General features: G+C 41.1%; 2 protein-coding genes across 4 annotated transcripts; both read left to right on the forward strand.

Moving 5' to 3' along the window:
* The first annotated feature begins 283 nt into the window (after positions 1 to 283).
* Positions 284 to 11704, forward strand: LOC115046792 (interleukin-17 receptor D). Of its 3 annotated transcripts, none has more exons than XM_029507404.1 (12): positions 284 to 537; positions 3936 to 4020; positions 5655 to 5813; positions 6162 to 6280; positions 8046 to 8169; positions 8412 to 8450; positions 8547 to 8692; positions 8783 to 8857; positions 9532 to 9598; positions 10078 to 10224; positions 10343 to 10515; positions 10652 to 11704. In XM_029507404.1, exons 1-12 carry the CDS (start codon positions 415 to 417, stop codon positions 11225 to 11227), a joined length of 1833 nt encoding a protein of 610 aa, XP_029363264.1. In that variant the 5' UTR covers positions 284 to 414; the 3' UTR covers positions 11228 to 11704. The 3 variants fall into 3 exon arrangements, with proteins under 3 accessions (XP_029363264.1, XP_029363265.1, XP_029363266.1); XM_029507405.1 differs by having other exon boundaries at positions 10081 to 10224; XM_029507406.1 differs by lacking the exon at positions 284 to 537 and adding an exon at positions 2921 to 2976.
* A 1208-nt stretch (positions 11705 to 12912) lies between these two features.
* sars1 (seryl-tRNA synthetase 1) lies at positions 12913 to 21848 on the forward strand. Its single transcript, XM_029506876.1, has 11 exons — positions 12913 to 13048; positions 15766 to 15836; positions 15918 to 15998; positions 16154 to 16312; positions 17749 to 17892; positions 18096 to 18251; positions 19199 to 19420; positions 19551 to 19680; positions 20496 to 20653; positions 20855 to 20984; positions 21697 to 21848. Exons 1-11 carry the CDS (start codon positions 12913 to 12915, stop codon positions 21846 to 21848), a joined length of 1539 nt encoding a protein of 512 aa, XP_029362736.1.
* Positions 21849 to 22646: the final 798 nt, after the last annotated feature.

Here is a 22646-nt window from a genome sequence, read left to right on the forward strand (position 1 = left end):
TTGGCTCATGATTAAACTTGTGTTGCACTTGGCAGCTACACTCTAACTTCTTATAAATGTTTTTTATTGATTGTTGTGTTTTTGTTGAAAGTAAAAATGCGAATTTAAGAGAGCCAAGTCGGCCTCGAACTCCTGAATCCAAAAGGACAGCAACATGGATGAGTAACTGTTTCGACATGTGAAGGCACCCCCACCCATAGCCTGAAGTCACCACTCCCCTTGTTCTCTCCCTCCTCCAGTCTTCTGTCATTCATATGTCAGCCTACACCAAGTGCTGCCTCCTTATAGCCAGTCCAATCCAGTAAGTGCTTTGGCTTGTGTGTGTGGGTCTATACATATATAGATCTTTGTGTTTGTGTGTGTGAGTTGTAGGTCTTGTGCTCAAGTGGAGGGTGTCATGCTGGCTGCGGCAGCATGTGGCGGGCAGTTCTAGCTTTGTACCCGCTGTTGACGCTCTCTCGGCCTCTCTGGGCTCAGGACGATGTCTCGGCTGTCACCATCAATCCTCAGGACTGCAGTCTGGACTGTGTCCGACAGGTGAGCCCCCTTTCACACCTGCTCTTCATTAATACGCTGACCAGCTCCGCTCTGCGGCCGTGTTTTTGTGATATATCATCAGCCTCGACTCCTGTCACCTCCAGGCTGTACTGATGTGTTGAAACCAGGAGCATTTCTGTGCTGTCAGACTAATGAAATGTTTCTACTGATGTCGGCTGTTCTGCTTCTTCAGCTGCTGCTATTTTGTTTTGGCTGTTGTCAGCTTCGAAGACTTCTGTGCACACTATTCGCTGATTTACTTTTAAAAATCACTAAACATAACATAAACCTGTCTGTCTTTAGAAGTGTAGAAGCAATCTCAATCTTCAAAGAAATTAAATATGACCACAAATTGCTGGCAAATCCTTACCCTGCAGATGGGCCCCTGAAGCAATTTTTTTTAAATTACAATGTTCAGACACAAGGCAACGTGCTTGAAAGAAGTTTGGAAATAAATTACAACCAGAACAATTAACTGAACCAAAAGCTTCTTCACTTTGCCTCGTCCTGGCTCTGGTGGTGTGAGTAAACCTGTGCCAGAAGTCCTGATGGATGGAAAGTGATAGTAGCATTTGTTTGAATATTAAAAGTAGCTTGAAATTAAACACAGTACAAACATGAATAGAAGTGGGGTAGCAGTGCTGGTGGGAAACCCTGGGAAATGGGAAACCCTAGCAGGCTCATACTATTAAGTCACCAGTCACGTAGACAGATTTCTATTAATGTAATTCACAAAGTACAGATAAACTTATTGATGCACCTCCTGACAAAGACATGACATGACACAATGTAAAACAGAATTTATTACAGTGGCTGAAAGAACATTTTTGTAGAGAGAGCATTAAATGATGCAATGACTGATTATTATTCAAATAAATTACTTTATCTGAAAATGAAAATAAAAATTGGCCATAGGTTGTACGGTAAGGTGAACATTTCTAGAGTTGTGAATCTGCGTATTTGTCAGGAAGTGACCACAGTTTATATATATTAGTTTTCTTGATAGAATTTTGTCTTATCTTGGCTTAAACCAAGGTTTTATACTTGATGTTCCTCTTTTTCTTGCAATTTACCAGAGGAAAGCAGGATTGAAGATCAGAGATGTTAGTAAGAAGATGGCACCTTTGTCTCTTCTGCGTAACAATGAATCAGTCTGCCTTAGATGAGCAGGAGAATCTGCAAAAAAAAAAAGAGAAAGAAAGAAAAGGCTTAGTCACAAGTGGTTCAGACCGAGTGTCTGAGGTAAGAGATAAACAGGTCAACAAGTCTAGGAAAATCTAGGATGTCTAATATGTTTAAGTAGAGGTTCAACAGAAATCAGCCAAACACACTTTCTGAGAATTCCTCAGCTTCACAAAGATGATATTTAGGCGTCTTTGCAGAGGGAAAGGATATTGTCAGCGCTCTCCACCACATAAAACAACCACCTGAAACAACATGTAAATCAGACTCTTGTAGTCCATGATCTGGACCGGGATTGCTCAGAAAAGGAAATGATAATAGACTAATTTGCAGTGTCAAGCTTATTCTCCAAGTCCTGACCTGAACGTAAAAGTTCTGTGGAAATCCTCTTTGATTGACACAGTGACTGTATGTCAATCATTGTTTGTCCCTTGTATGGCTTATGAACTATCAAAAACATGCCACTGGATGTCTTTTAAAACATCTTGCAGGTTTTGTTTATGTCTCCTACTCTGTGAGCGTGACAGCAACGCACCTCTTTCCTGCATCACATAGTCTAATCACATCGATTGTGGTATCTCACCAGTTTGCGTGCAACTCAGTATTTAGGAAGCAGATACCTCTGAATGCTCTTCACTCACTTGACAGTTCAACTACATTTGAATGGAATGTTGTAAGTGCACGCACGCACACAGTCTTTCTCACTCATGTCCTCAGAGAGTCAGTTTTTTTATCGTCTTTCGTTGTTCCCACCTGTTAGTCTAGTTAGATTCTCTTAACCTGCAAGGCAAGTTATCAGGACGAGAGACACATCCAGACAATTTACTCAAATAAAGGCACTAAAACTACAACCCAAAATGCTCCAGCACAGGTAAAACTCCTCAGGTGTTATCTGGTAAATGTGCCATAAGTTTCTGGGTGCCGGGGGTGCAGTGAGTAGAACATAATCAGGAGGCTACTGAGTCCTCATTGAAATGGGAAAGGTTGCTCTGGTGGAGACTTAAACACCTGACAGATACAGAAGCTTTTGTGCATAACCTTTGTGTGTATTTTGTCTGATGTAAAATCATGATTTAATCCAGAATCAGTGGTTTCTGTTTTGAAACAATGATTTTCACCTGTGCCCTGTAACAGTTGAAACAGATACTAGAGAGATAAAATACCTATTTGAATCCTGTTCCAAAAAGAAACCGTCTGAGCAAGACACAGTAATCTGATTGAAAACTCCAACTTGAACCAGAGCAAACATCATGGAATGTAAGAACTTTTCATTACGAATCCAATTACCAGTATTTTAATATTTTTGCTTAATCACATTTCATCCTCTGATACATACAATTTAAAGGTTAATATTTAACTTTTTCTGACAGCTGTGATTCCATTTAGAATCACATTTTTACTATCAATCATATGCAGGGAGATCATTATTTCGGTTTATTGTTGTGTTGTGTTGGAGCTGTTATGGGGTTGATGTAAGCATGAGCAGATGTTGGGAAACAGGCCTGTCAAGTATTGGTTCTATACTTGGCTGATTGTATAGTACATTCCTTTTCAGCTTACATGTTCTGTTTTTATAGCTCTGCCTGGGGACGATTTATCACGAGTTATGGTTCATGAGTGGCCAAGTTTTGTAAAAAATATTTTAACGTATTTTGCTGATTAGTGGCAGACATTTTTTTTTATTTTTGTTCCCTAAGATTGTATAAACCAAATTTTATGTTGCTGAAGTTTTTAGCTTCAAAGAAAATTAAAAACATTAGAAGTTAAAAAACTGACGGTGAACTTTACAACCAGTTTTTGTTGATAGCTCATTCCAGCTCATGAGAATTTAAAATAATCCATCAGAAAAAAATTAATAATAATAAATCCAAGAGCCCTAACAATGATTTGAAAAGCCACAAGCTCCTTTTCCAGAGTATAATTTATCTAACAAAGTACATCAGCACTTCTTAATGATGTCATTAAAAGCTTGTTTTCTACATTTTTTTTTTTTTTTTACATTCAGCTCATTTTTGTTTTTCTGCTGTTAACCTCTAATTTCACGCTCAGGTAAGCAGAGTGTTCTGATCCAGTCATTCTTTGTATGTGTAGCTAAAGGGTTGCAGTTGTTTTTGATCTTTGTGTCTGTTTTTGAAAACTCTCCATTCCAGCATATTTCTGTTCCTCTTATGGTGTTTTTGCTTTGTCTGAAGTGATTTTTGCATCTTCCTCTGCAGGGAGGACCAGGATGTGAATACTGCAGAATTAAAAGCAGTGAGGTCAAGCAGATGCTAGGTTATACCTCCATCAAACCACTTGGAAGTAAGTCTGTTTCACAACGAACCTGAAGACACTGTGTTGAAGCAGAGTGTGAATATAAAAACATGGTTGTCAACTCCAAGATGATGTTCACTTTGCACCTAATGTTTCTGTCATATATGACCTTAACCTGGAACAGTTGTTTGCACCTCATCTTAGCATTAACTTGGGCTATTCTACAGAGCAGAGGGTATGATCATTTTTCATCACTGAGATCATAAAAAACCAGTGGAGCTGACTCATGATGGTCATTAGATAGAATGTAGATTTAGGGCTCTGCAGTATTCGCTTTACTTTCCAGACATGGTCCAGGTTTGTTGTTAGCCAGTGGGTTCAACCTGACTAAAGTCAGCTACTTTAACTTTTAGCCATTCTTGTCTACCACTTTGACTGACATGAAACGTCGTCATACTCCTCTGAGACTGAACCCCACTGATGTTGGTGACCGCCTGACTTTTCCTCCAGAGTCACCATAAAGTCAGCATGCATAGTTTTCTTGTTTTTCAATTAGCTGCAAACTCCCCCATTGAGGGATTAGCAAAATTTCTAGTAATATTAGAAATAGAATTCCAGTCGGCCAATCGTACGGTTCACTGCAGCTCAACAGTTAATGGGAGGAGAGGTCATGAGATGTCCGTAAACCCTGCATTTAAAAGCCTGAAGGCCATAGTATGTGATGGGTCCAACTACATGCTGTTCCACGCTCAGACAGCAGTGTGGAGAAAGGATCTGGAAGTTGTCAAGTAGGCCGAGATGTGTTGGTGGAGCGCTCATCAAGCTGAGTGAGACATATACCATGACACTGTGTACCTGCAGACAGTTACTCAGCTATTTTGTGGTGAGTTTACTGGCCTCTCTCCTCAGCGATGCCAGTTTCTGACCTGGCCGAATGGAGATTTTGATTAGGTGTTTCGAGCCGGACAGCTTTTTTTTTTTCCCATTGTGACACCCATGTTAGGCTCATTTGTGGTGGTCAGCTGGTGACCATTGAAGTGCAGGTCCAGCTCTGATAGAGTCCTCTTTCTTGAGAGTGTAATGAACTTGCACTTTGATGGTTGAAAGGTGGTCTTCCACTGGGCCCCCCAAAGGGCTGTTTCACTCTCCACTTCAGCCCTGTCTGCTGGGTGGCATTGTCAGCGTACATGTACAGCTAATTTGCACACACTTCAACCAGGTCAACGATGAAGATGGAGCAAAGGAGAGGACCAAGAATTGATCCTTGTGGTACTGAGGCATTGATGGAGTAGGGTGGTGAGGCCTGACTGGACAACTCTGATGGATCTGTTTGAAAGGTAGCTTTCAAGCCGGTGCTACATGGTGAACGTCCACAGCACTTCAGCGTGAATAGTGATTACATCTTAGCAACTACATGGCTCTAGACTGGTCCTTCTTAAATAATATTGACCTTTAAGCACTCTAGAAATTAAAAATGAAATGCTTGTTGTAGAAGGTTTTATATTCCCAAAGAAAGACTCTGCAGACTTCAGGTGAGTTATGGCACATGGCTTCTTTACTCATGCTTTATAAGCACGCTCCTCTTCTCTGTCATCAACACTCTAACATAACTAACCTAACCTAATGCACACATGTGCTATTGCACTGAACAGCTGTACACTTGTGTTGTCACTTCACATCAGGTTGTGTACCGTGGCCATGTTTTGAGCTGCTCGGAGACAAAGACCCAGAAATCTGTCAGCACTACGTCCAAGCGCCAACTGATGTAAAGGTTGAATTTGTACCTGAGCCGAACCCAACCTCTGACACTATTGTGGTCTCCTGGAAGCCCAGTTATTATGGTATCTTGATGGCTTCTAAAAACTGACATCTCTCTTCATATATTTTCAAACCAGTTTCTGTTTAAAACCTGCCATAAGGACACATTACCAGTCCCAGATATCAGCAGTAACCGGTTTCATTTTTGACAACAGTGTGTGACATGAAAGAGATTTATTTTCAGACAAAACTGAATTATTATTAGTATGGACTGGATTAATTAGTTGTTCCATATTTGAAATTGGCTTGGATGGATAACTGACTTAGTCACCTGTGTTCTGAACTGGTGTTTCACAGAGATGTGTAGCTTTGATGATGGGTTGCTGCTGAGCCTGTGACTCTGATTTGACTTGGTCCCTGTCGTGTTGCAGGGATCGCTTTCCTGCGAGGTTTTCAGGTGTCTGTCCAGGCTTTGGGAGGATCCAGGATTGCCTGTCAGCTTTTTCTGTTCCACCGTAACCTCTCCCTGTCAGCTTCACATGCTCAAATGGTAGGAAGGGCCCCCACTCACATTGATCCTTTTCTGTCCGGTATGTTGTTTGACAACACGAGCTGTTCCTATTTTTATTGTTTCTATTACACTATATATTATTATTATTATTATTATTCTATTATATCATATTCAACATATTATGTTTTTTTACACACAACAAGGTGGGTCACATTTTTATCAGATTGATGCACTTGCAGCTAAATATTATTTCAGTGTGTGTATGTGACCATCACCAGCCCTCCCTGGAATCTAGCTTGTGGATCTTTGAGTGAAATGTGTGGCAGGGCTAGAGCTACGCCTCAGTGAACACAGGGGAGAGTAAAGGACAGAGAAGGTGTGGAAGGATGGACAGGGGAAGGGAAGCAGGTGGTGGTGGTAGGAACTAGTGGAGTGAAGGATCCTGTGCTTTTCCTGTTACTTCACTAAGAGAGTCCAGAGGGTTTCTGTGTAGATCTCTGGAGAGACTGCAGTCCAGGTAGGTGAAGGTGTCCCAAAAGAGGAGCTGAGTCAAAGAGTGATGGGATGAAAGAGCAGCTCAGCCCATTTTAGGCAGGATTCTTCAATTCTTCATAATGACCCAACACAAGCTGGCAATTGACACCACACATGCAAGTGGGCATTCCCTAAATATGAGTGAGACCATCACCTGGGCCCAGAGTCGGGTCAGAGGCCCACAAGCATATAGTGCGGGTCTGAAATACTTGATGAGCACACATCTTATAGACTCACAATTTATAATCTATTGATTGCAAGGCGATGTTGTAGTTATTGTGAGATCGCACCTCAAAAAACATTCAAAATATGTCTGTATGAGAAAGAGCTGCACATTCTACACTGAAGTGAATTCAAAAGCTGTAACCAAGGCTGTGAAGAGAAGACGTTTATTAATGCTGCCTCCCACTAAGAGCACATGCAGATATCATCAAAAATCAAAAACATACTGATATTTCAGCCACACACAGTCATTCCAATTGCTTGATTACAGTTTCAAAGTGATGCCCATAAAATATATTGTGTAATTAAAAACTCCAGATGTCATTGACACACTCTTATTGAATTTGGTTATTCTAAGTATGCCATGTTTGTAGAGAAAGTTATTTCAGGTTGAGGCATCCAGATCTTCAGGGTGATTATTCTATGGTGACTTGGCTTGTTCAGGACTGGTTTTTTTGCTCAGACTTGTGTTGCATGCCAAAATTTCTTTATGTCACTATGACAAGACACACATCAGTTGAAAAACACAGCAGCAACTCCTAACTGACTACTTAATGTTTAGCGTTGTGCCTGTTTGCTGAGCTGTTTGCTTGTTGGCTTAATTTTATTTTTGGCATACTACTATCAGAATCTTCATCAGATTTATTCTCTCACCATACACATTTTAGCACACACAGAACTCAATCCACAAATTAAAACAAAAAAAAAAAAAACAACACACATCTAGTGTGCCTGTCAAAACCCCCTCTGAAATTATGATGTGGAAATATAATAAACACCCCTGAAATGGAGGTAAACTGATTAGAGCATGTCGTAAAGAAAATCAAACTGAAGAAAATACACATTTCAATGCACTGAAGGGACAAAAACAAATGGAGACATTTAACTTTTACCTAATCCCAAATATTATTACAATAATTTATTTTTTGCTTCTGTTCGACACTTGTATTGTTATTAACTTGCCTTTATCACCAATACCTGTGCACAAACAAAAGTGGCCAGTTTGTTTAAAGAAAGCCAAGGTCAAGGCTGCTGCTGCGTTCTGCAGGTGTACAAGTCGGACCCATTCCCTAGCCTCTCTCTTGGGTCCCAGTATGCTGTCACAGTCATGGCTGTTCCGGCGCCTGAGCAGTGGGAGAGCTTCTACCGCAGCATGTACTTCTCCACTCGCTGTAAGTCCCCTCAGAGTCAGATATTGTCTAATCAAGTACACACATCATCTCAGTGGCGCCCCCAGAGGTTTGGTTTGCACCATTAATATCTAAATCCCTCTCTCTGTTGACTTTACAGTACATGTAAACAGATTTACAGTACGTCATATCTCAAACTCTGTTGCCATCCAGTTTGAACGATTGAAAACTATTATCAGAATAACGGTTGATTAAATAGTAACATCCACAATGTGGTTCTGCAGCATGTGCAGAGAAGAACGGCCTTCAGCAGTGCAAGAAGGGTGAGAGGAAAATGTTTAATCAGTCTCAAATAAACTTCATGAAATTTTTTTCCCTCTGAACTTAATATCTGTCAATATTTCACGATCTGGTTGTAGACTGGTACCCTGAACATGTTGAGGTGCATCAGGAAGGGACCAATGCCACTGTGACCTTTAACCTGGCCCCACCAAAGCTGGGCATCACAAGCTACTACTCACTTTGTTATGCAAACGGCATGAAGAAATACACAGATATAACTCCTGTGAGTGAGCCATGATGCACTCATCTCTTTACTTACTTACTTACTTACTAAAATAATAATTAATAGTAATCATTGATTTAATGTCCTTAGATTTCTACCAGCAACAACACCCACCACAGCTACCAACTGAATGACCTTGAAGAAGGAACCAATTACACTTGTGAGGTAAATTTAGAGGGAATATTTATATTTGACATTTGACATTGACAGTGATTGCAGAATTGAAGTTTTCTATGAAAATGCACTGTTTTATGAGTGAAAACTTCAGTGTTTATACCTTGTGTTTCATGGTATATGATATAGTACACTGTATATGTGTTTGTATGCTTTGTATATAAATATAAAGGCCTTTGTATTCAATCACACGATATAATGAAGCTTTGATATTTTATTATTCACACCCACAGTACATGATAATATTTTTTGCTTTCGTATTGTCATATTTTCAGATTATCTGCTTACAGTCATATTTGGGTTTTATTCATTTAGTAAAAGAGAGACAAAACACTGACACAAATTTAAAGATGAATTTGACTGATACTGCGTTCATCAGTCAAATTATTGTTATTATTACAATTATATTAATGACTATTTGGTGATAATACTGTCATCATGCATTCCTTTGGCCTTGATTATCACGAGAACATGTCAAATAGACACACATCTTCAAAGCATTGGTAACATAGCTATGGTCTCTTGATAAAATAGCTGTTAGCTATTATATTTTCTGGTTTTGGTCGTGTCCCTTTTTGTGCTTCAGCTAAAAACGAATGGTAAATGATCTTGTATAACCATCATTTACAAAGCGATGAATGGGATCTGCATTTGCTTTGTCACAGATTGCAGCTAACATAGTGGATGCAGTGAGGAAAGCATTCAATATTCACGTCACGCGCATTCAGAAAGGTAGGGGTTTGTTGCACCTAACAGAATTAATACAGTGTATTCTGGACCCGTAGAGCTGTAACGTGACTGCAGGACCCTGAATGTTCAGTCTTCAATGTGTTGGATACAGATACTGTATGAGATATATCTTTGATCAGTCATACCAGACTGATTCCCACATTGTGGGAAATGTTCTCATTTGCACTTTTCTGTAATATTTACTCGTCAGCAGTTACCATGAATGGCCTGCCTCCAGAATTCAACAATATCTATAACTCTGCACAACAAATGCATATAATGTGTTTATTCTATACAGAGCACAACTAGTATGTTAACTTAAATGTAAATTGAGCTTTGCTGCTCCCAGCCTTATGGCAACACGCCATGACAGTATTATTCATCTCCAAATATCAGCACTGCAAAGAAACACTTTTACCAAATTATATCTGTAGGATCTGTCACTGATTTATCATATAATCCACAACTCCCCCTCTCCTCAGAAGATAACTCAGCACTCCCCGCCGCTCTCCCTTTGGCCCTGATTCTTCCACTGTGCGTGGCTGTGGTGGTAATACTTGTGGTCTTACTGTCTGTTCTCACCAAGAGAAGGTCCCAGCTGCAAATGAAGAAATTCAACATAAAACCAGGTGCGAAGACAATTTTTGTTTGCATGGTCGAAGCCCAATTTAATTTCTTTCATTGTAAACCAAATTACCAGCAGTGTGTGAAGTGCAACCTGGTTTCTTTTTATTTGTGCCCATTCAGCTATTATCAAGGAGCATCAAGAGAGCGTGACTCAGGAGGAATCGGTATCATTAAATAGAAGCAAACTGACACCTCCTCGTCTTCTGATTTGCTACAGCACTAACGATGGTCCTGCTCATGTCAAAGCTGTTATGCAATTAGGGGCCTTCATACAGCAGCATATGGCCACTCAGGTAGCGGACGAAACACTTCTGTTCTGTTGTTTATGATGAGTAGTTTCAGTTTTTACAAGGGTTGTTTCTGAACCAATTTGCTAGTAATTATATCATCTCCAGGGTTGGAGTTACCTGTTGTCCATTTTCCTTTCAGGTGTGTTTAGACCTGTGGGACTCCCTCAGTGTGGCTGAGGAGGGCCACATGGCCTGGCATTGTCGACAGATCCGAGAGAGTGACTTCATCTTGGTGGTCTGTTCTCAGGGTGTTAACCACAGACCTGAGTCTTCAGAGCTGGACTGCGATGACCAAGATCTGGAGGCAGACAGGGAGCTAAACTCTGGGCCCAATTCTTTCAGCTCTGAAGCAGCCGTCCGACTTATTGGAGAGGAAGTTGGCCGAGCCAAAGCCAGGGGCCATGATCTGTCCAAATACATGACAGCCATTTTTGAATACTCTGATGCGACAGACATCCCCACTGAGCTGAGGCTGGTGTCTCACTACACACTGACTAGTGACTTACCGCTGCTCTTCTCCCACCTCCACGGAGTGGCTCTGCACAGGCCTGGGGGTTACCTGAAGATAAACCACATCTCAGAAGAAGGATTTGCCAAATTACCAGCTGGAGCAGCTCTGCAGTGGGCAATCCATGAGGCTGGGATAGCAATGAGATCCACAAGACATCATTCAGCTAAATCTGCACTTAATGGTGCGGTAGAAAGGCTGGCCTGACAGGAGAAAGTGGGTTCCACAATCACTTCTATTGTGCCCATAAGCAAGCAAGCAATGGAACACATCTGCCTCAGCTGTGCTGCTGTGGCAGAAACTATGCACTTTGACCCTTTTAAATATGTTAACATGTGTGCACAGGATTTATTAAAGAAATAGCAGATTGCCCAATAATGTAAGCTAAATTTATTTGACATTTTTGGCTCATATTGTTGCAGTGTCACAAGGGTGAAGTTAAGCATTGTCATATTAACGATGTACGTAAAAATCATACAAGTGTCCTAAATGTGAGTGATGTTACTCGTGAATATTATAACATTGTACGCTTGCATGTTCAACCTTCAGTCAAGGTTCTATTTAATTCATACATGTATATATCTCATATGTAGATAAAAGTCGATTATTAGGCCCAATCAAATTTACATTTTAAAATCATACTGGTTTACAATATGTGTTTTCAGATGTTCTGTTGTTTTTTTTTTTTAAATCTCATACCATTAATGAAGCCAATAATAAAATCAATTTACAACATGTTTTCTAACAGCATCTTTTTTTTTTTTTCTTTTTTTTTGTCACCATTAGTCCAGGGGAGGGAGCAAGGGTTTATAAGGCAGGTTTATCAGGCCAAACGTGGCAATTACAACACAAAGAAATCAAAAGGAATTAAATTAAAGCGAACTCACTAAAAAGGTAGACTGACAACTAGAGATGATGACGACACCAAAGTCTGGTTACTGGTTCACCCTCTCCATCAGGAGAGAAAAAGGGATCAGAGACACATTGGCAAGGATCATCTCAACCACATACATTCAATTGGCTCTACAGCCGTAATTTACTAAATGTATTTATATTTTTTTCTGATGTTTTTCAGGATAATTTCTTACTAGGCTAGGGAAAAATTATGAATCCACTTGATACTCTTAATGAGAATGGGTGTATGCAGACGTGGCAAAAGTACTCATATTATGTGTAAAAAATACTAAAAGTAAAAGTAAAAGTAAAAGTAGAAGTGCTGATTTCACTTTCTTTACTGAAGTAAAAGTAAGAACAGGCTTTGAAATATACTGTCAAAGTAAAAGTAAAAATGAATTTCTGCCGTTAATGAAACACAGCTACAGTACAAGCACTGACGGCCCCCTTAGCCCCCCCAAACAAAAATAAAAATACTGCCAGCAGCATCCACCATCAACTGCTGTGTTTCTATGCCGTTGCTGGAAGAGCTGTCAAAGCTGTAACATGTATCAGACCGATCAAATCACACAGAGAGAGCTAGAGTGCGTGTGTCCGTGTGACCGACAGACCCCCCAGTGAAACATGCAGCCCCCCAGTTAAGACTTTTTTTTTTTTTAATGACGAGCCTGTTTTTACAATGTAAGCAGTAGACAGTGCATATTTTTTTGTATAAATGTAGGGAGTAAAAGTAAAACTCGCCAGAAAAGTTAATACTCAAGTAAAATACAGATGCCTGAAAAATCTACTCAAGTACAATAACGTGACTTGTCACCTTTGGGTGTATGTATATAAATCAGATATAAGAAACTTCGGAATGCAGAAGAGACCGGGGACTTCCTGGCTGTTTTTTTTTCCTGTGTACTTTCCCTTCACGTGAACGCACCAAGCATCTGCAAAGACGTCGCCGTAGTCACAGTACAGACGCTCAGTCTGCTTGTGACAGGCGAAGTGGAAACATGGTGCTCGACCTAGACCTGTTCCGGACCGACAAAGGCGGAGACCCTGAAATCGTCCGTGAGACTCAGAGGAAACGCTTTAAAGATGTGACACTGGTCGACAAGCTGGTCGCCGCAGATTCGGAGTGGAGAAAATGTAAGAGCCGCTTATTTTCCCCTTTCAGAAGGAGATGCTAATGTCGCTAATGCAGTCGAAACTGACACCTAACTCTGTTCAACATCTGGACGTTTTTAGGTTTAAGAGGCGAATACTGGCAGATGTTCCATAACATGTGGGCTATTTAAAATAATCTCAAATCGATAGAACATACCGCATTGTTCGTTCCATTTAAATGTAAAAACAGCAACATCAATATCTAGTTTAATCGTGAATTTGCTCCTCCGTTCTATCGCCTTTGTGCCGCATCAGCGGTGACACGTGCTGCTCCGCTGCAGCAGACTTCTTCAGTGGAAACACTGAAATAGCGAATAAAGAGCTGATTCTGTGCATTATACCTATGCCGTACGTATTAATGGCAATTCTTCTGACACTTTATTTTTTAATAAATGCTTCACAGAAGCCGTATATATATGTCAACAACGTAGACACCAATTTCGACCAGATTTGAACGGAGTTTGGTTACAGGCAAAGGCTACTACGCAGTGATGCTAATGTTAGCACAGCTAGCTCAGCGAGTCCGGTTAGAGGAAACGGTTGTAATTTAATAATTAGAGCGCCAGATAACCTTGAGTCCCTCCAGGCTCTTCGGCCGGAGTGCATCTGCAGTGTTAGCTCCTTTACTTGAGCGATGCCGGATGGGAACGTGCAATCGCGCAATCTGATGCAATCACAGACAGGGAGACGCCGGTATGTGACGGACAGTGAGTGTCCGGTATGTGACGGACAGTGAGTCTCCGGTATAATACAGACAGTAAGTGTCCGGTATATCATGGACAGTGAGACTCCGGTATATTACGGACAGTGAGTCTCCGGTATAATACAGACAGTAAGTGTCCGGTATGTGACGGACAGTGAGACTCCGGTATATTACGGACAGTAAGTGTCCGGTATATCATGGACAGTGAGACTCCGGTATATTACGGACAGTGAGTGTCCGGTATATCACGGACAGTGAGACTCCGGTATATTACGGACAGTAAGTGTCCGGTATATCATGGACAGTGAGACTCCGGTATATTACGGACAGTGAGTGTCCGGTATATTACGGACAGTGAGTCTCCGGTATAATACGGACAGTAAGTGTCCGGTATGTAACGGACAGTGAGACTCCGGTATATTACGGACAGTGAGTCTCCGGTATAATACAGACAGTAAGTGTCCGGTATATTACGGACAGTGAGACTCCGGTATAATACAGACAGTAAGTGTCCGGTATATTACGGACAGTGAGTGTCCGGTATATTACGGACAGTGAGACTCCGGTAGAGTCTCCGGTATATTACATACAGTGAGACTCCGGTATGTCACGGACAGTGAGACTCCGGTAGAGTCTCCGGTATGTCACGGACAGTGAGACTCCGGTAGAGTCTCCGGTATATTACAGACAGTGAGACTCCGGTAGAGTCTCCGGTATATTACAGACAGTGAGACTCCGGTATGTCACGGACAGTGAGTCTCCGGTATGTCTCGGACAGTGAGACTCCGGTATGTCTCGGACAGTGAGACTCCGGTATGTCACGGACAGTGAGTCTCCGGTATGTCTCGGACAGTGAGACTCCGGTATGTCTCGGACAGTGAGACTCCGGTATGTCACGGACAGTGAGTCTCCGGTATGTCACGGACAGTGAGACTCCGGTATGTCACGGACAGTGAGACTCCGGTATGTCACGGACAGTGAGTCTCCGGTATGTCTCGGACAGTGAGACTCCGGTATGTCTCGGACAGTGAGACTCCGGTATGTCACGGACAGTGAGTCTCCGGTATGTCACGGACAGTGAGTCTCCGGTATGTCACGGACAGTGAGTCTCCGGTATGTCTCGGACAGTGAGACTCCGGTATGTCACGGACGGTGATTCCATGAGAAGTCAACCCTGCCCTGCATTGTAGCTTCAGAGTCATTCATACTCAGCACGATATGATCCCTAACTTCACCAGTGGGAAAATGTGAACAGTTATTTGTTCACATGTTGTTCATGGCTTTGCTGCTTTGGACACAAGAGGTGTAGTAGATGTGTGTATATATAAAAGAATGATTCATGCTCTGAGGCACGTTGTGAGCAGGACTTCCGTACCTCTGCTCCGGTAGATGGCGCCGAAGAGCCGCTCTGCTGTGGGCGCAGCGGCATCCCTGTGGTAGAGGGAGTGGCTGCTGTCCTTCCAACATGGCCAGCAAAACAACAACGCCTCCACAGTTTAAAGCCACCGATTGGAAGCATTTTGGCTTCCAATTAAAAAAAAAAAAAAAAAAAAAAAAAAGAAAACGAAACAAAACAGTAAAAACAACCATGAAGAAAGAAAATTATTTCTGATTGTAGGTCAGGGAAAAGAGATTAATGGTCACTTTTAGACATCTGCAGTACTTCACGGTTTCAACTGCATATGTCATGGAAATTAATACAATAAAATTAAAATTAATAAATTAATAAAATGGAAAGGCTGTTTTGGATCAAATAGTTTTGACTCAATTTGTCCTCTAAATGATCAATATTGACTGATGTACCTTTTACAGCAACTTCTGTTTTTATCTCTATTTATATCACAGTATTGTGGCATCGTGATAGTATTGTGTCGTGAGGGTCTTGCCAATGCTCGCCCCTAGTTATTAGTCCTGTTTCTGCATCTTTCAACCGAATGCTGAGAAGATGCGCTCTCTGCCATTGTGCACTGACTCTCTGTGATTCGCTCCCCCACAGGCCGCTTCACTGCAGACAACCTCAACAAAGCAAAGAACCTCTGCAGCAAGAGCATTGGAGAGAAAATGAAGGTACCAACTGTGGCACGTTGAGTAATGAGTGAGCTTGTTCATCATTTTCCGTCATTAACGCCCCCTTTATTATGAATACAGAGGAAGGAACCCGTTGGGGAGGATGACTCTATACCTGAAGAAGCCCAGAACTTGGAGTCCCTAACAGCTGAAATACTGTTGGTATGACTGTCTGAGCTCTGAACACATATCCTTACCTGTGTTGCTGCATTTTGCATCCTGCTAATGGAAAATGAGACATAAATTAGTGCTCACAGTGTCTTAATTTGTATTTGCCCCCGCTTGCTTATTTGTATGATGTCATTTTTCTCTGTCAGGCCTTGACAGTAACCCAGATCAAGAAAGTGCGAGTGTTGGTGGATGAAGCTGTGGAGAAAACTGACAAGGAGAGGATAAGGCTGGAGGCAGAGCGCTTTGAGTACCTGAGAGAGATCGGCAACCTTCTGCACCCGTCTGTACCCATCAGCAATGATGAGGTGTGTGGTTTGATATTGGTGAATTATGGGATTTTAACTATGCATTTTGGACGGTGTCCAAGAAGATGCAAGATTAAACTTTGTCTTTGACTTAAACCAGTTGAACATGTTTAGAACATTTTTAAGCAGAAAGTGGAGCAACAAACTCCCTCCAGTGAAGCCCAGCTGTGAAGAATGGCTTAACATCTTTCCACTGATTTGTGGATAATCCAAACCTTCATTGACTGCTAAGTCAGGCATAAAAAAAAACCAAAATGCATATGTGTGTTTGTGTGTATATATACACTAGGGATGTCAAAATTAACACATTAATCCAGATTAATTCATTTGCACGATTAATGTAACTTAAATTTTCAATGCAATTAATGCGTCTCGAAATCCCTAAAAAAAAAAAAAACAAACAACAAAACTGGTCTCTGGTGATGCACATCGGGCAGTGCTCTTATGAAGTTTGTCCAAGCAGAATTGCTGTAAATCGCTGTCAAGATGATGGCCGGCAGTACAGAGCAAAGCCAAGCATTAATATGCAGGACTGTCCCTTGGAGAGGGAACAAACCCTGGAGTAAGTTACAATAGAAGATTCAGAAGTGACACATTCATTTTGATTTTGCACTTAAAGTAATCGATATTCAAATGAGTTGTATGTAAATGTTCACATATCAATACCACAGAATTGATTCCTCCATCACTTGTGGTGAGCTCATTCAGTAGACCATGAAAAACCGACACTGCCAGCTTGCAAATAGCTTGCCACTCCAGGTAACATTGTACATAAGAAGCGATCAGCTTTCCTGTAAACAGGATAAAGAGGTGAGTCTGTCTCAGCAGCTGGCTAAAGGATGAAGGAGGGGGCCACATTAATGTGGCTATTAATTTACCAAGAGAAAAGAAAGTGGTTTCTGATGATGTAGTTGGTTTATATGAAAAATCTGCACATTAGTTAAAATAAGCATATGTTAAGTATTTATATATGGCCGTATTTTGTAGGGTTAGGGTTAGTCTTTTTGCCCCCACAAAATGAAACACAATTAGTAATGAATATTAATTGTGCTTAAATATAAATTAATCGGCAGTGGGTGTGAGATTACTCAGATTAAACATTTTAATCCTTTGACAACACTAATGTGTGCATGTGTATGTATTTATGTACATACAAATAATAATATACTCACCAAAGGTTAAAAGACAGGAGGTAAGTAGCTCATCCAATAAGGGAGCCACATAGAGTTGTCATGACAGGGGTTAGGGTTGGCAGTTAGCCAACTAAATTCTTATCTTCATATTAACTTCACATCTTAGTGACTGTCACATGCCATAGTTACACTGAGTTTCAGACTGGACCAAGTTTAACATGGTGAATTAACTTGTTGCTGCTGTGCCATTGAATTAAACCTCTTTTGGTTTAAGTAATAACAGATCACATTTTCTCCCAACAGGACGCCGACAACAAGGTGGAGCGCACTTGGGGTGATGTCACCATCCAAAAGAAATATTCCCATGTTGACCTGGTGGTCATGATTGATGGTTTTGAAGGAGAGAAGGGAGCAGTTGTGGCTGGCAGCAGAGGTTACTTTTTGAAGGTGAGTGAAATTAAAGCTCGGACACCTGCAGACACAAACAAATGAACCAGCTCAGCCAAGCACAAATTGGCCACACTTCTTTATTTTTTCCTTTCACACCAAAATACCATTTTGAACAAGAAACAAAGATGATCAGCTTTTAATGTCCTGACCCACAAATGAGGCCAGCTGTTCAGCTGTAACCCCTCCTATGTTGTATTTAGGGCCCACTGGTGTTCCTGGAGCAGGCTCTGATCAATTACGCCATAAGGATCCTCTATAGCAAGAATTACATCCCACTCTATACTCCATTCTTCATGAGGAAAGAGGTCATGCAGGAGGTCGCCCAGCTCAGCCAGTTTGATGAGGAGCTCTACAAGGTAAAACAACTTCCAGAGAGTTTACTCACTTTTTCTGTCTAGTTGGATTTCACTGTAGTAAACAGGGCTGTACTGGATGTAGCCTGTCTGAAACCTCACTTGTGGAGAAGGCTGTTCAGTCCTGATGTATTTTACATGAATATAGAAACATCTACACACATGACGTTTATGATATAAGATGTTCAGGTGTTCCGTGTGCTTTTGGACATGATTTGTAGGGATTGCAGTGCCACCTAGAGATTCAGCTGCAGCAGCAGTGATGCACAGACTGAAGAAGCTGCTATACAGTCAGTGTTGAAACTCAGAATAATTAAACACAGTGTTAACATACTGATGTCAACGTTAACTATATCACTATAAACTCTGGTTGGGTACAAAGAAAATCAACCATAGGCTGTAGATTGACTAGCTTGTGTGTGCACTGTGTGATTGACAGACTGCCATCCAATAAGGATAAGCACAGAGGTCATATCCAGATTTCATGACTCTTACATCCACCTTCTCCAAATTTGGTTTCTACTGGCATTAAGAAAACCAAAGATGGCCAACAGACAAATTATAAATTGGATGTTTGTGAACAGCATCTTACAAACCAGCAGCTTACATCATGGTGGGTCAACACCAACATATAACAAAGAATTACTGAGACTCAGTCCTGATGGAAGATGGGATCTTGATGCAACCTAAAGTAATTTGATATGACTAAACATCCTTATTTTGCTTGTGTTGCATATAAAATAAATGAGGTGTAAGATAAATTTACTGAACATCAGAGAAGGGAAATTTTGTGTAAGCTGTTTTGTGTCCTTGTTTTGCTGAATGCTGCGGTCATACTTTTATTTATTTATTTATTTTTTTAACAAATAAATAATGTTCCACGCCAGAATTTTTCCCATCAGCTGGACCAGTGAATTGTGGCCCTCACCTGCTGTATATGCTCTCATCAGGTCATTGGTAAGAGCAGTGAGAAGTCAGACGACAGTGCTATTGATGAGAAGTATCTCATCGCCACCTCTGAGCAGCCCATTGCAGCTTTCCTGAGGGATGAATGGCTCAAACCCGAGGACCTCCCCATTCGATACGCTGGCTTCTCCACCTGCTTCAGACAGGAAGTGGGCTCCCATGGCCGCGACACTCGGGGCATCTTCAGGGTGCACCAGTTTGAAAAGGTCAAAACTCACATGTCATTGTCAGTTAAATCCACTGTAAATGAGTAAAGTGAGATTTTGTTGTTATTTTAGAATTACAATTGACTTGAAAACATTTAGTATTTATTGACTCACTCTGTCTTCATTTTAGATCGAGCAGTTTGTTTATGCTTCCCCATATGAAAACAAATCATGGGAGATGTTTGATGAAATGATTGGGACAGCCGAAGAATTCTACCAGTCACTGGGAATTCCATATCGCATCGTCAACATTGTCTCTGGTAGGACTGACACACTGCAAGAAAGTATCTGAATTGTCTGACTTTTCCTTTAGTCAAGTAGAAACACAAGCTACAAGCCCAAAGTGGAGAATATTAACTCTCCCAAAGAGGCTTTAATAATTTGGCTTTTGTTTGACAGTACCTCTCAAAAGAAGATTTGTGGGAAAAAAGCCTTTTAATTAACCCTTTTAGAGCCACATTAACGCTTTTCCCTTTTTATACCTGAGTGTTTTCCATATAAAGCTGTCTGTTTTTAAAAATGTCTATATATATATATATATATTCAGTCATCTTAACCTTACCTAATTATATATTTCATTCGATTTAGACTGCCCCCCCCCCCTCCACTTTTTTTTTTTTTTTTTTTTTTTTTTTTGGAGCACTGATGAGGAAAAAGCTACTTGAAAGCTTCTAATGCTCTAACAGACTGTATAGCAGCTTCTTCAGTCTGTGCATCACTGCTGCTGCAGCTGAATCTCTAGGTGGCACTGCAATCCCTACAAATCATGTCCAAAAGCACACGGAACACCTGAACATCTTTATTTTGTCACTTCAATAAACTCAGACTAACTACTCCCCTCTAAGTTCAGAAAAATACGGGTCTGATCCCAGAGACTTTGGCTATACAAGCAGACATTACCCACTGGAGCGAATGGACGCTTCAAATGTAGACTCTAGACATCACTATCAAAGATGGCGCATGAGAATCAATACATAATCACACGTGATTATGTCTGTTCTTGGGGTTTTAGCTGGTTGCCCCAAAGTAACAACAAACAGCTGTCACAGCAGCTGACTTCTGTGTGTCATCACAGGTTCCCTGAATCATGCAGCTAGTAAGAAGCTGGATCTGGAAGCCTGGTTCCCTGGCTCAGCTGCGTTCAGGGAGCTCGTCTCCTGCTCAAACTGCACCGACTACCAGGCCAGACGCCTCCGCATCCGCTATGGACAGACCAAAAAAATGATGGACAAGGTTAGTGCTAACTTCCAGCATTGCTGTGCATCTCAGTGGAGAGGTGTTTATATAATGATGCAGATGCACCCTCAGATGTTGGTTGAGGTCCAGCCAGTGGTCTAAGATTTTGCTTCTGTTCTTGCAGAAAGGAAAAGCCTTTTAGTTCACCGTGTTTGAAAATAAGGAATCCGTCACTTTCTCTCTTTCTGTGTAACATAGGCAGAGTTTGTGCACATGTTGAATGCCACCATGTGCGCCACCACCCGTGTGATGTGCGCCATCCTGGAGAATTACCAGACTGAAGAAGGCATTGTTATTCCAGAGAAGCTCAGGGAGTTCATGCCTCCTGGTAAGACAGGCTGATTGTTTTCACGTCTTCTCATTCAGGACAGGAATCATCCCTCTCAGTGAAGAGAAACAGACCAAGCATCAAACCAAGGCGTTTTAGTCCAAAGTAAATCGGTGTGTCCTCTAGGATTTTTTTTCAGCAGCAGAGGCAGGCTCTTCAGAGGGCCGTGGCGACGTAAACAAATGACACTTGATTCAACTTTTACAATCTATTAATTGGCTTGTCAGTTGAAAATGGCCACTGCAACCTATACATCTCAGCCATACACAATGTCAGAAAAAGGCTGAATGTAAAAAGTGTAAAAATAAATAAATAAAAACTAAAAAGGCTCAGTAAAAGGCTAATGATACACGATTAGCCTCAGTTGTGGCTTACTCCCACAGACCAAACTGGTGACTGAAAAATACTCATTTGATTATGTCTGTCGGCATCGGCAGGCGTGGCCACAGTCTTCATATCCATTGAACATTTATGGGGACAGTGATGATCTTTTGGTCTGTTTCTTGACGAGACAGTGAATATTTTTCTCAGTGTTTCTTTAGTAGTATTGCTAAACTCTGCTTTTGGAGGCTTCCTTTGCACATAAAAGTAAATTTTTCAATGAAAATGTCAATGTGGAAATCTTCATATGGAAGACCTTTGTGTAAGTGTGTGTTTATTTAGTTTTGCTGTTGGTTTGCTTAGATGCTTACACATGTTTTTCTTCCTGCAGGTATGACAGACATCATTAAGTTTGTCAAACCTGCTCCAATTGATCAGGAGGCCTCTAAAAAAGCAAAGAAGCAGCAGGAAGGAGGGAAGAAAAAGAAGCAGGATCAGAACCTCCCTAATGCCATGGAGAACATGTCTGTCAGTGACTCATAGACTCCAGTCCAAGACTATGTTGTCCCCTCACCACTCTTGTGGGTGGAAACAGATGGACCAGAACCGGATTTGGTTGAGGCTGTCCATGCTGTTTTTACCTAAAAGGATGGTGTTATTAATCTCAGCTACCCCCACGCAGCACACAAGCATTCTTTGTTCTCACCCATCTACAGTCCACTTCTGATTTCATGACCACCTGACTGTCCACCAATCTTTTATATCTGTTATATCTGCAACAACACTGACAGCCTAAAGCATACAGATACCAATTAACTGATTGTCTTCTGCGTTTACTTCATGTCTGAAATGGCTTTAAAATGATTATTGAAATGTTACAATCTACCGTGTGATAAAAGATTGGGTGTTTCACTGTCTTTTAGGCTTTTACTCCTCTTGTCTACCACAATCATTTTCAATTAATGCTTGATGTCAGTGTCGACCCACAGTTAACGAGACATCGACATTGTATTTTCTTGCTAATATAAAGATATATATATATGTATGGTTGATCATTGAAGTGGCGCTTGCTATAAACAAATAAATCCAGTTGATTGGGAAGTTATTTTGTGTCGTCTTTTCCTTCAGTCTGTTCAGTATAACTCAAAGGCCTTATATTGTGATGGTTTTTGGTTCACAAATCTATTTTTATATGGACATTAATCCTTAAGATAAAACACAGGACCTCTGGAATCTGCACAAAGAGAAACATTAAAATGAAGAGCATATAAAACAAAACAAAACAACACATGAAACAAGTCATTCGATTTCCAGGCAACCTAGATATCCGATAAAGGGCAA

This window comes from Echeneis naucrates, chromosome 7, assembly GCF_900963305.1.
Source record: "Echeneis naucrates chromosome 7, fEcheNa1.1, whole genome shotgun sequence".
Lineage (NCBI taxonomy): Eukaryota > Metazoa > Chordata > Actinopteri > Carangiformes > Echeneidae > Echeneis > Echeneis naucrates.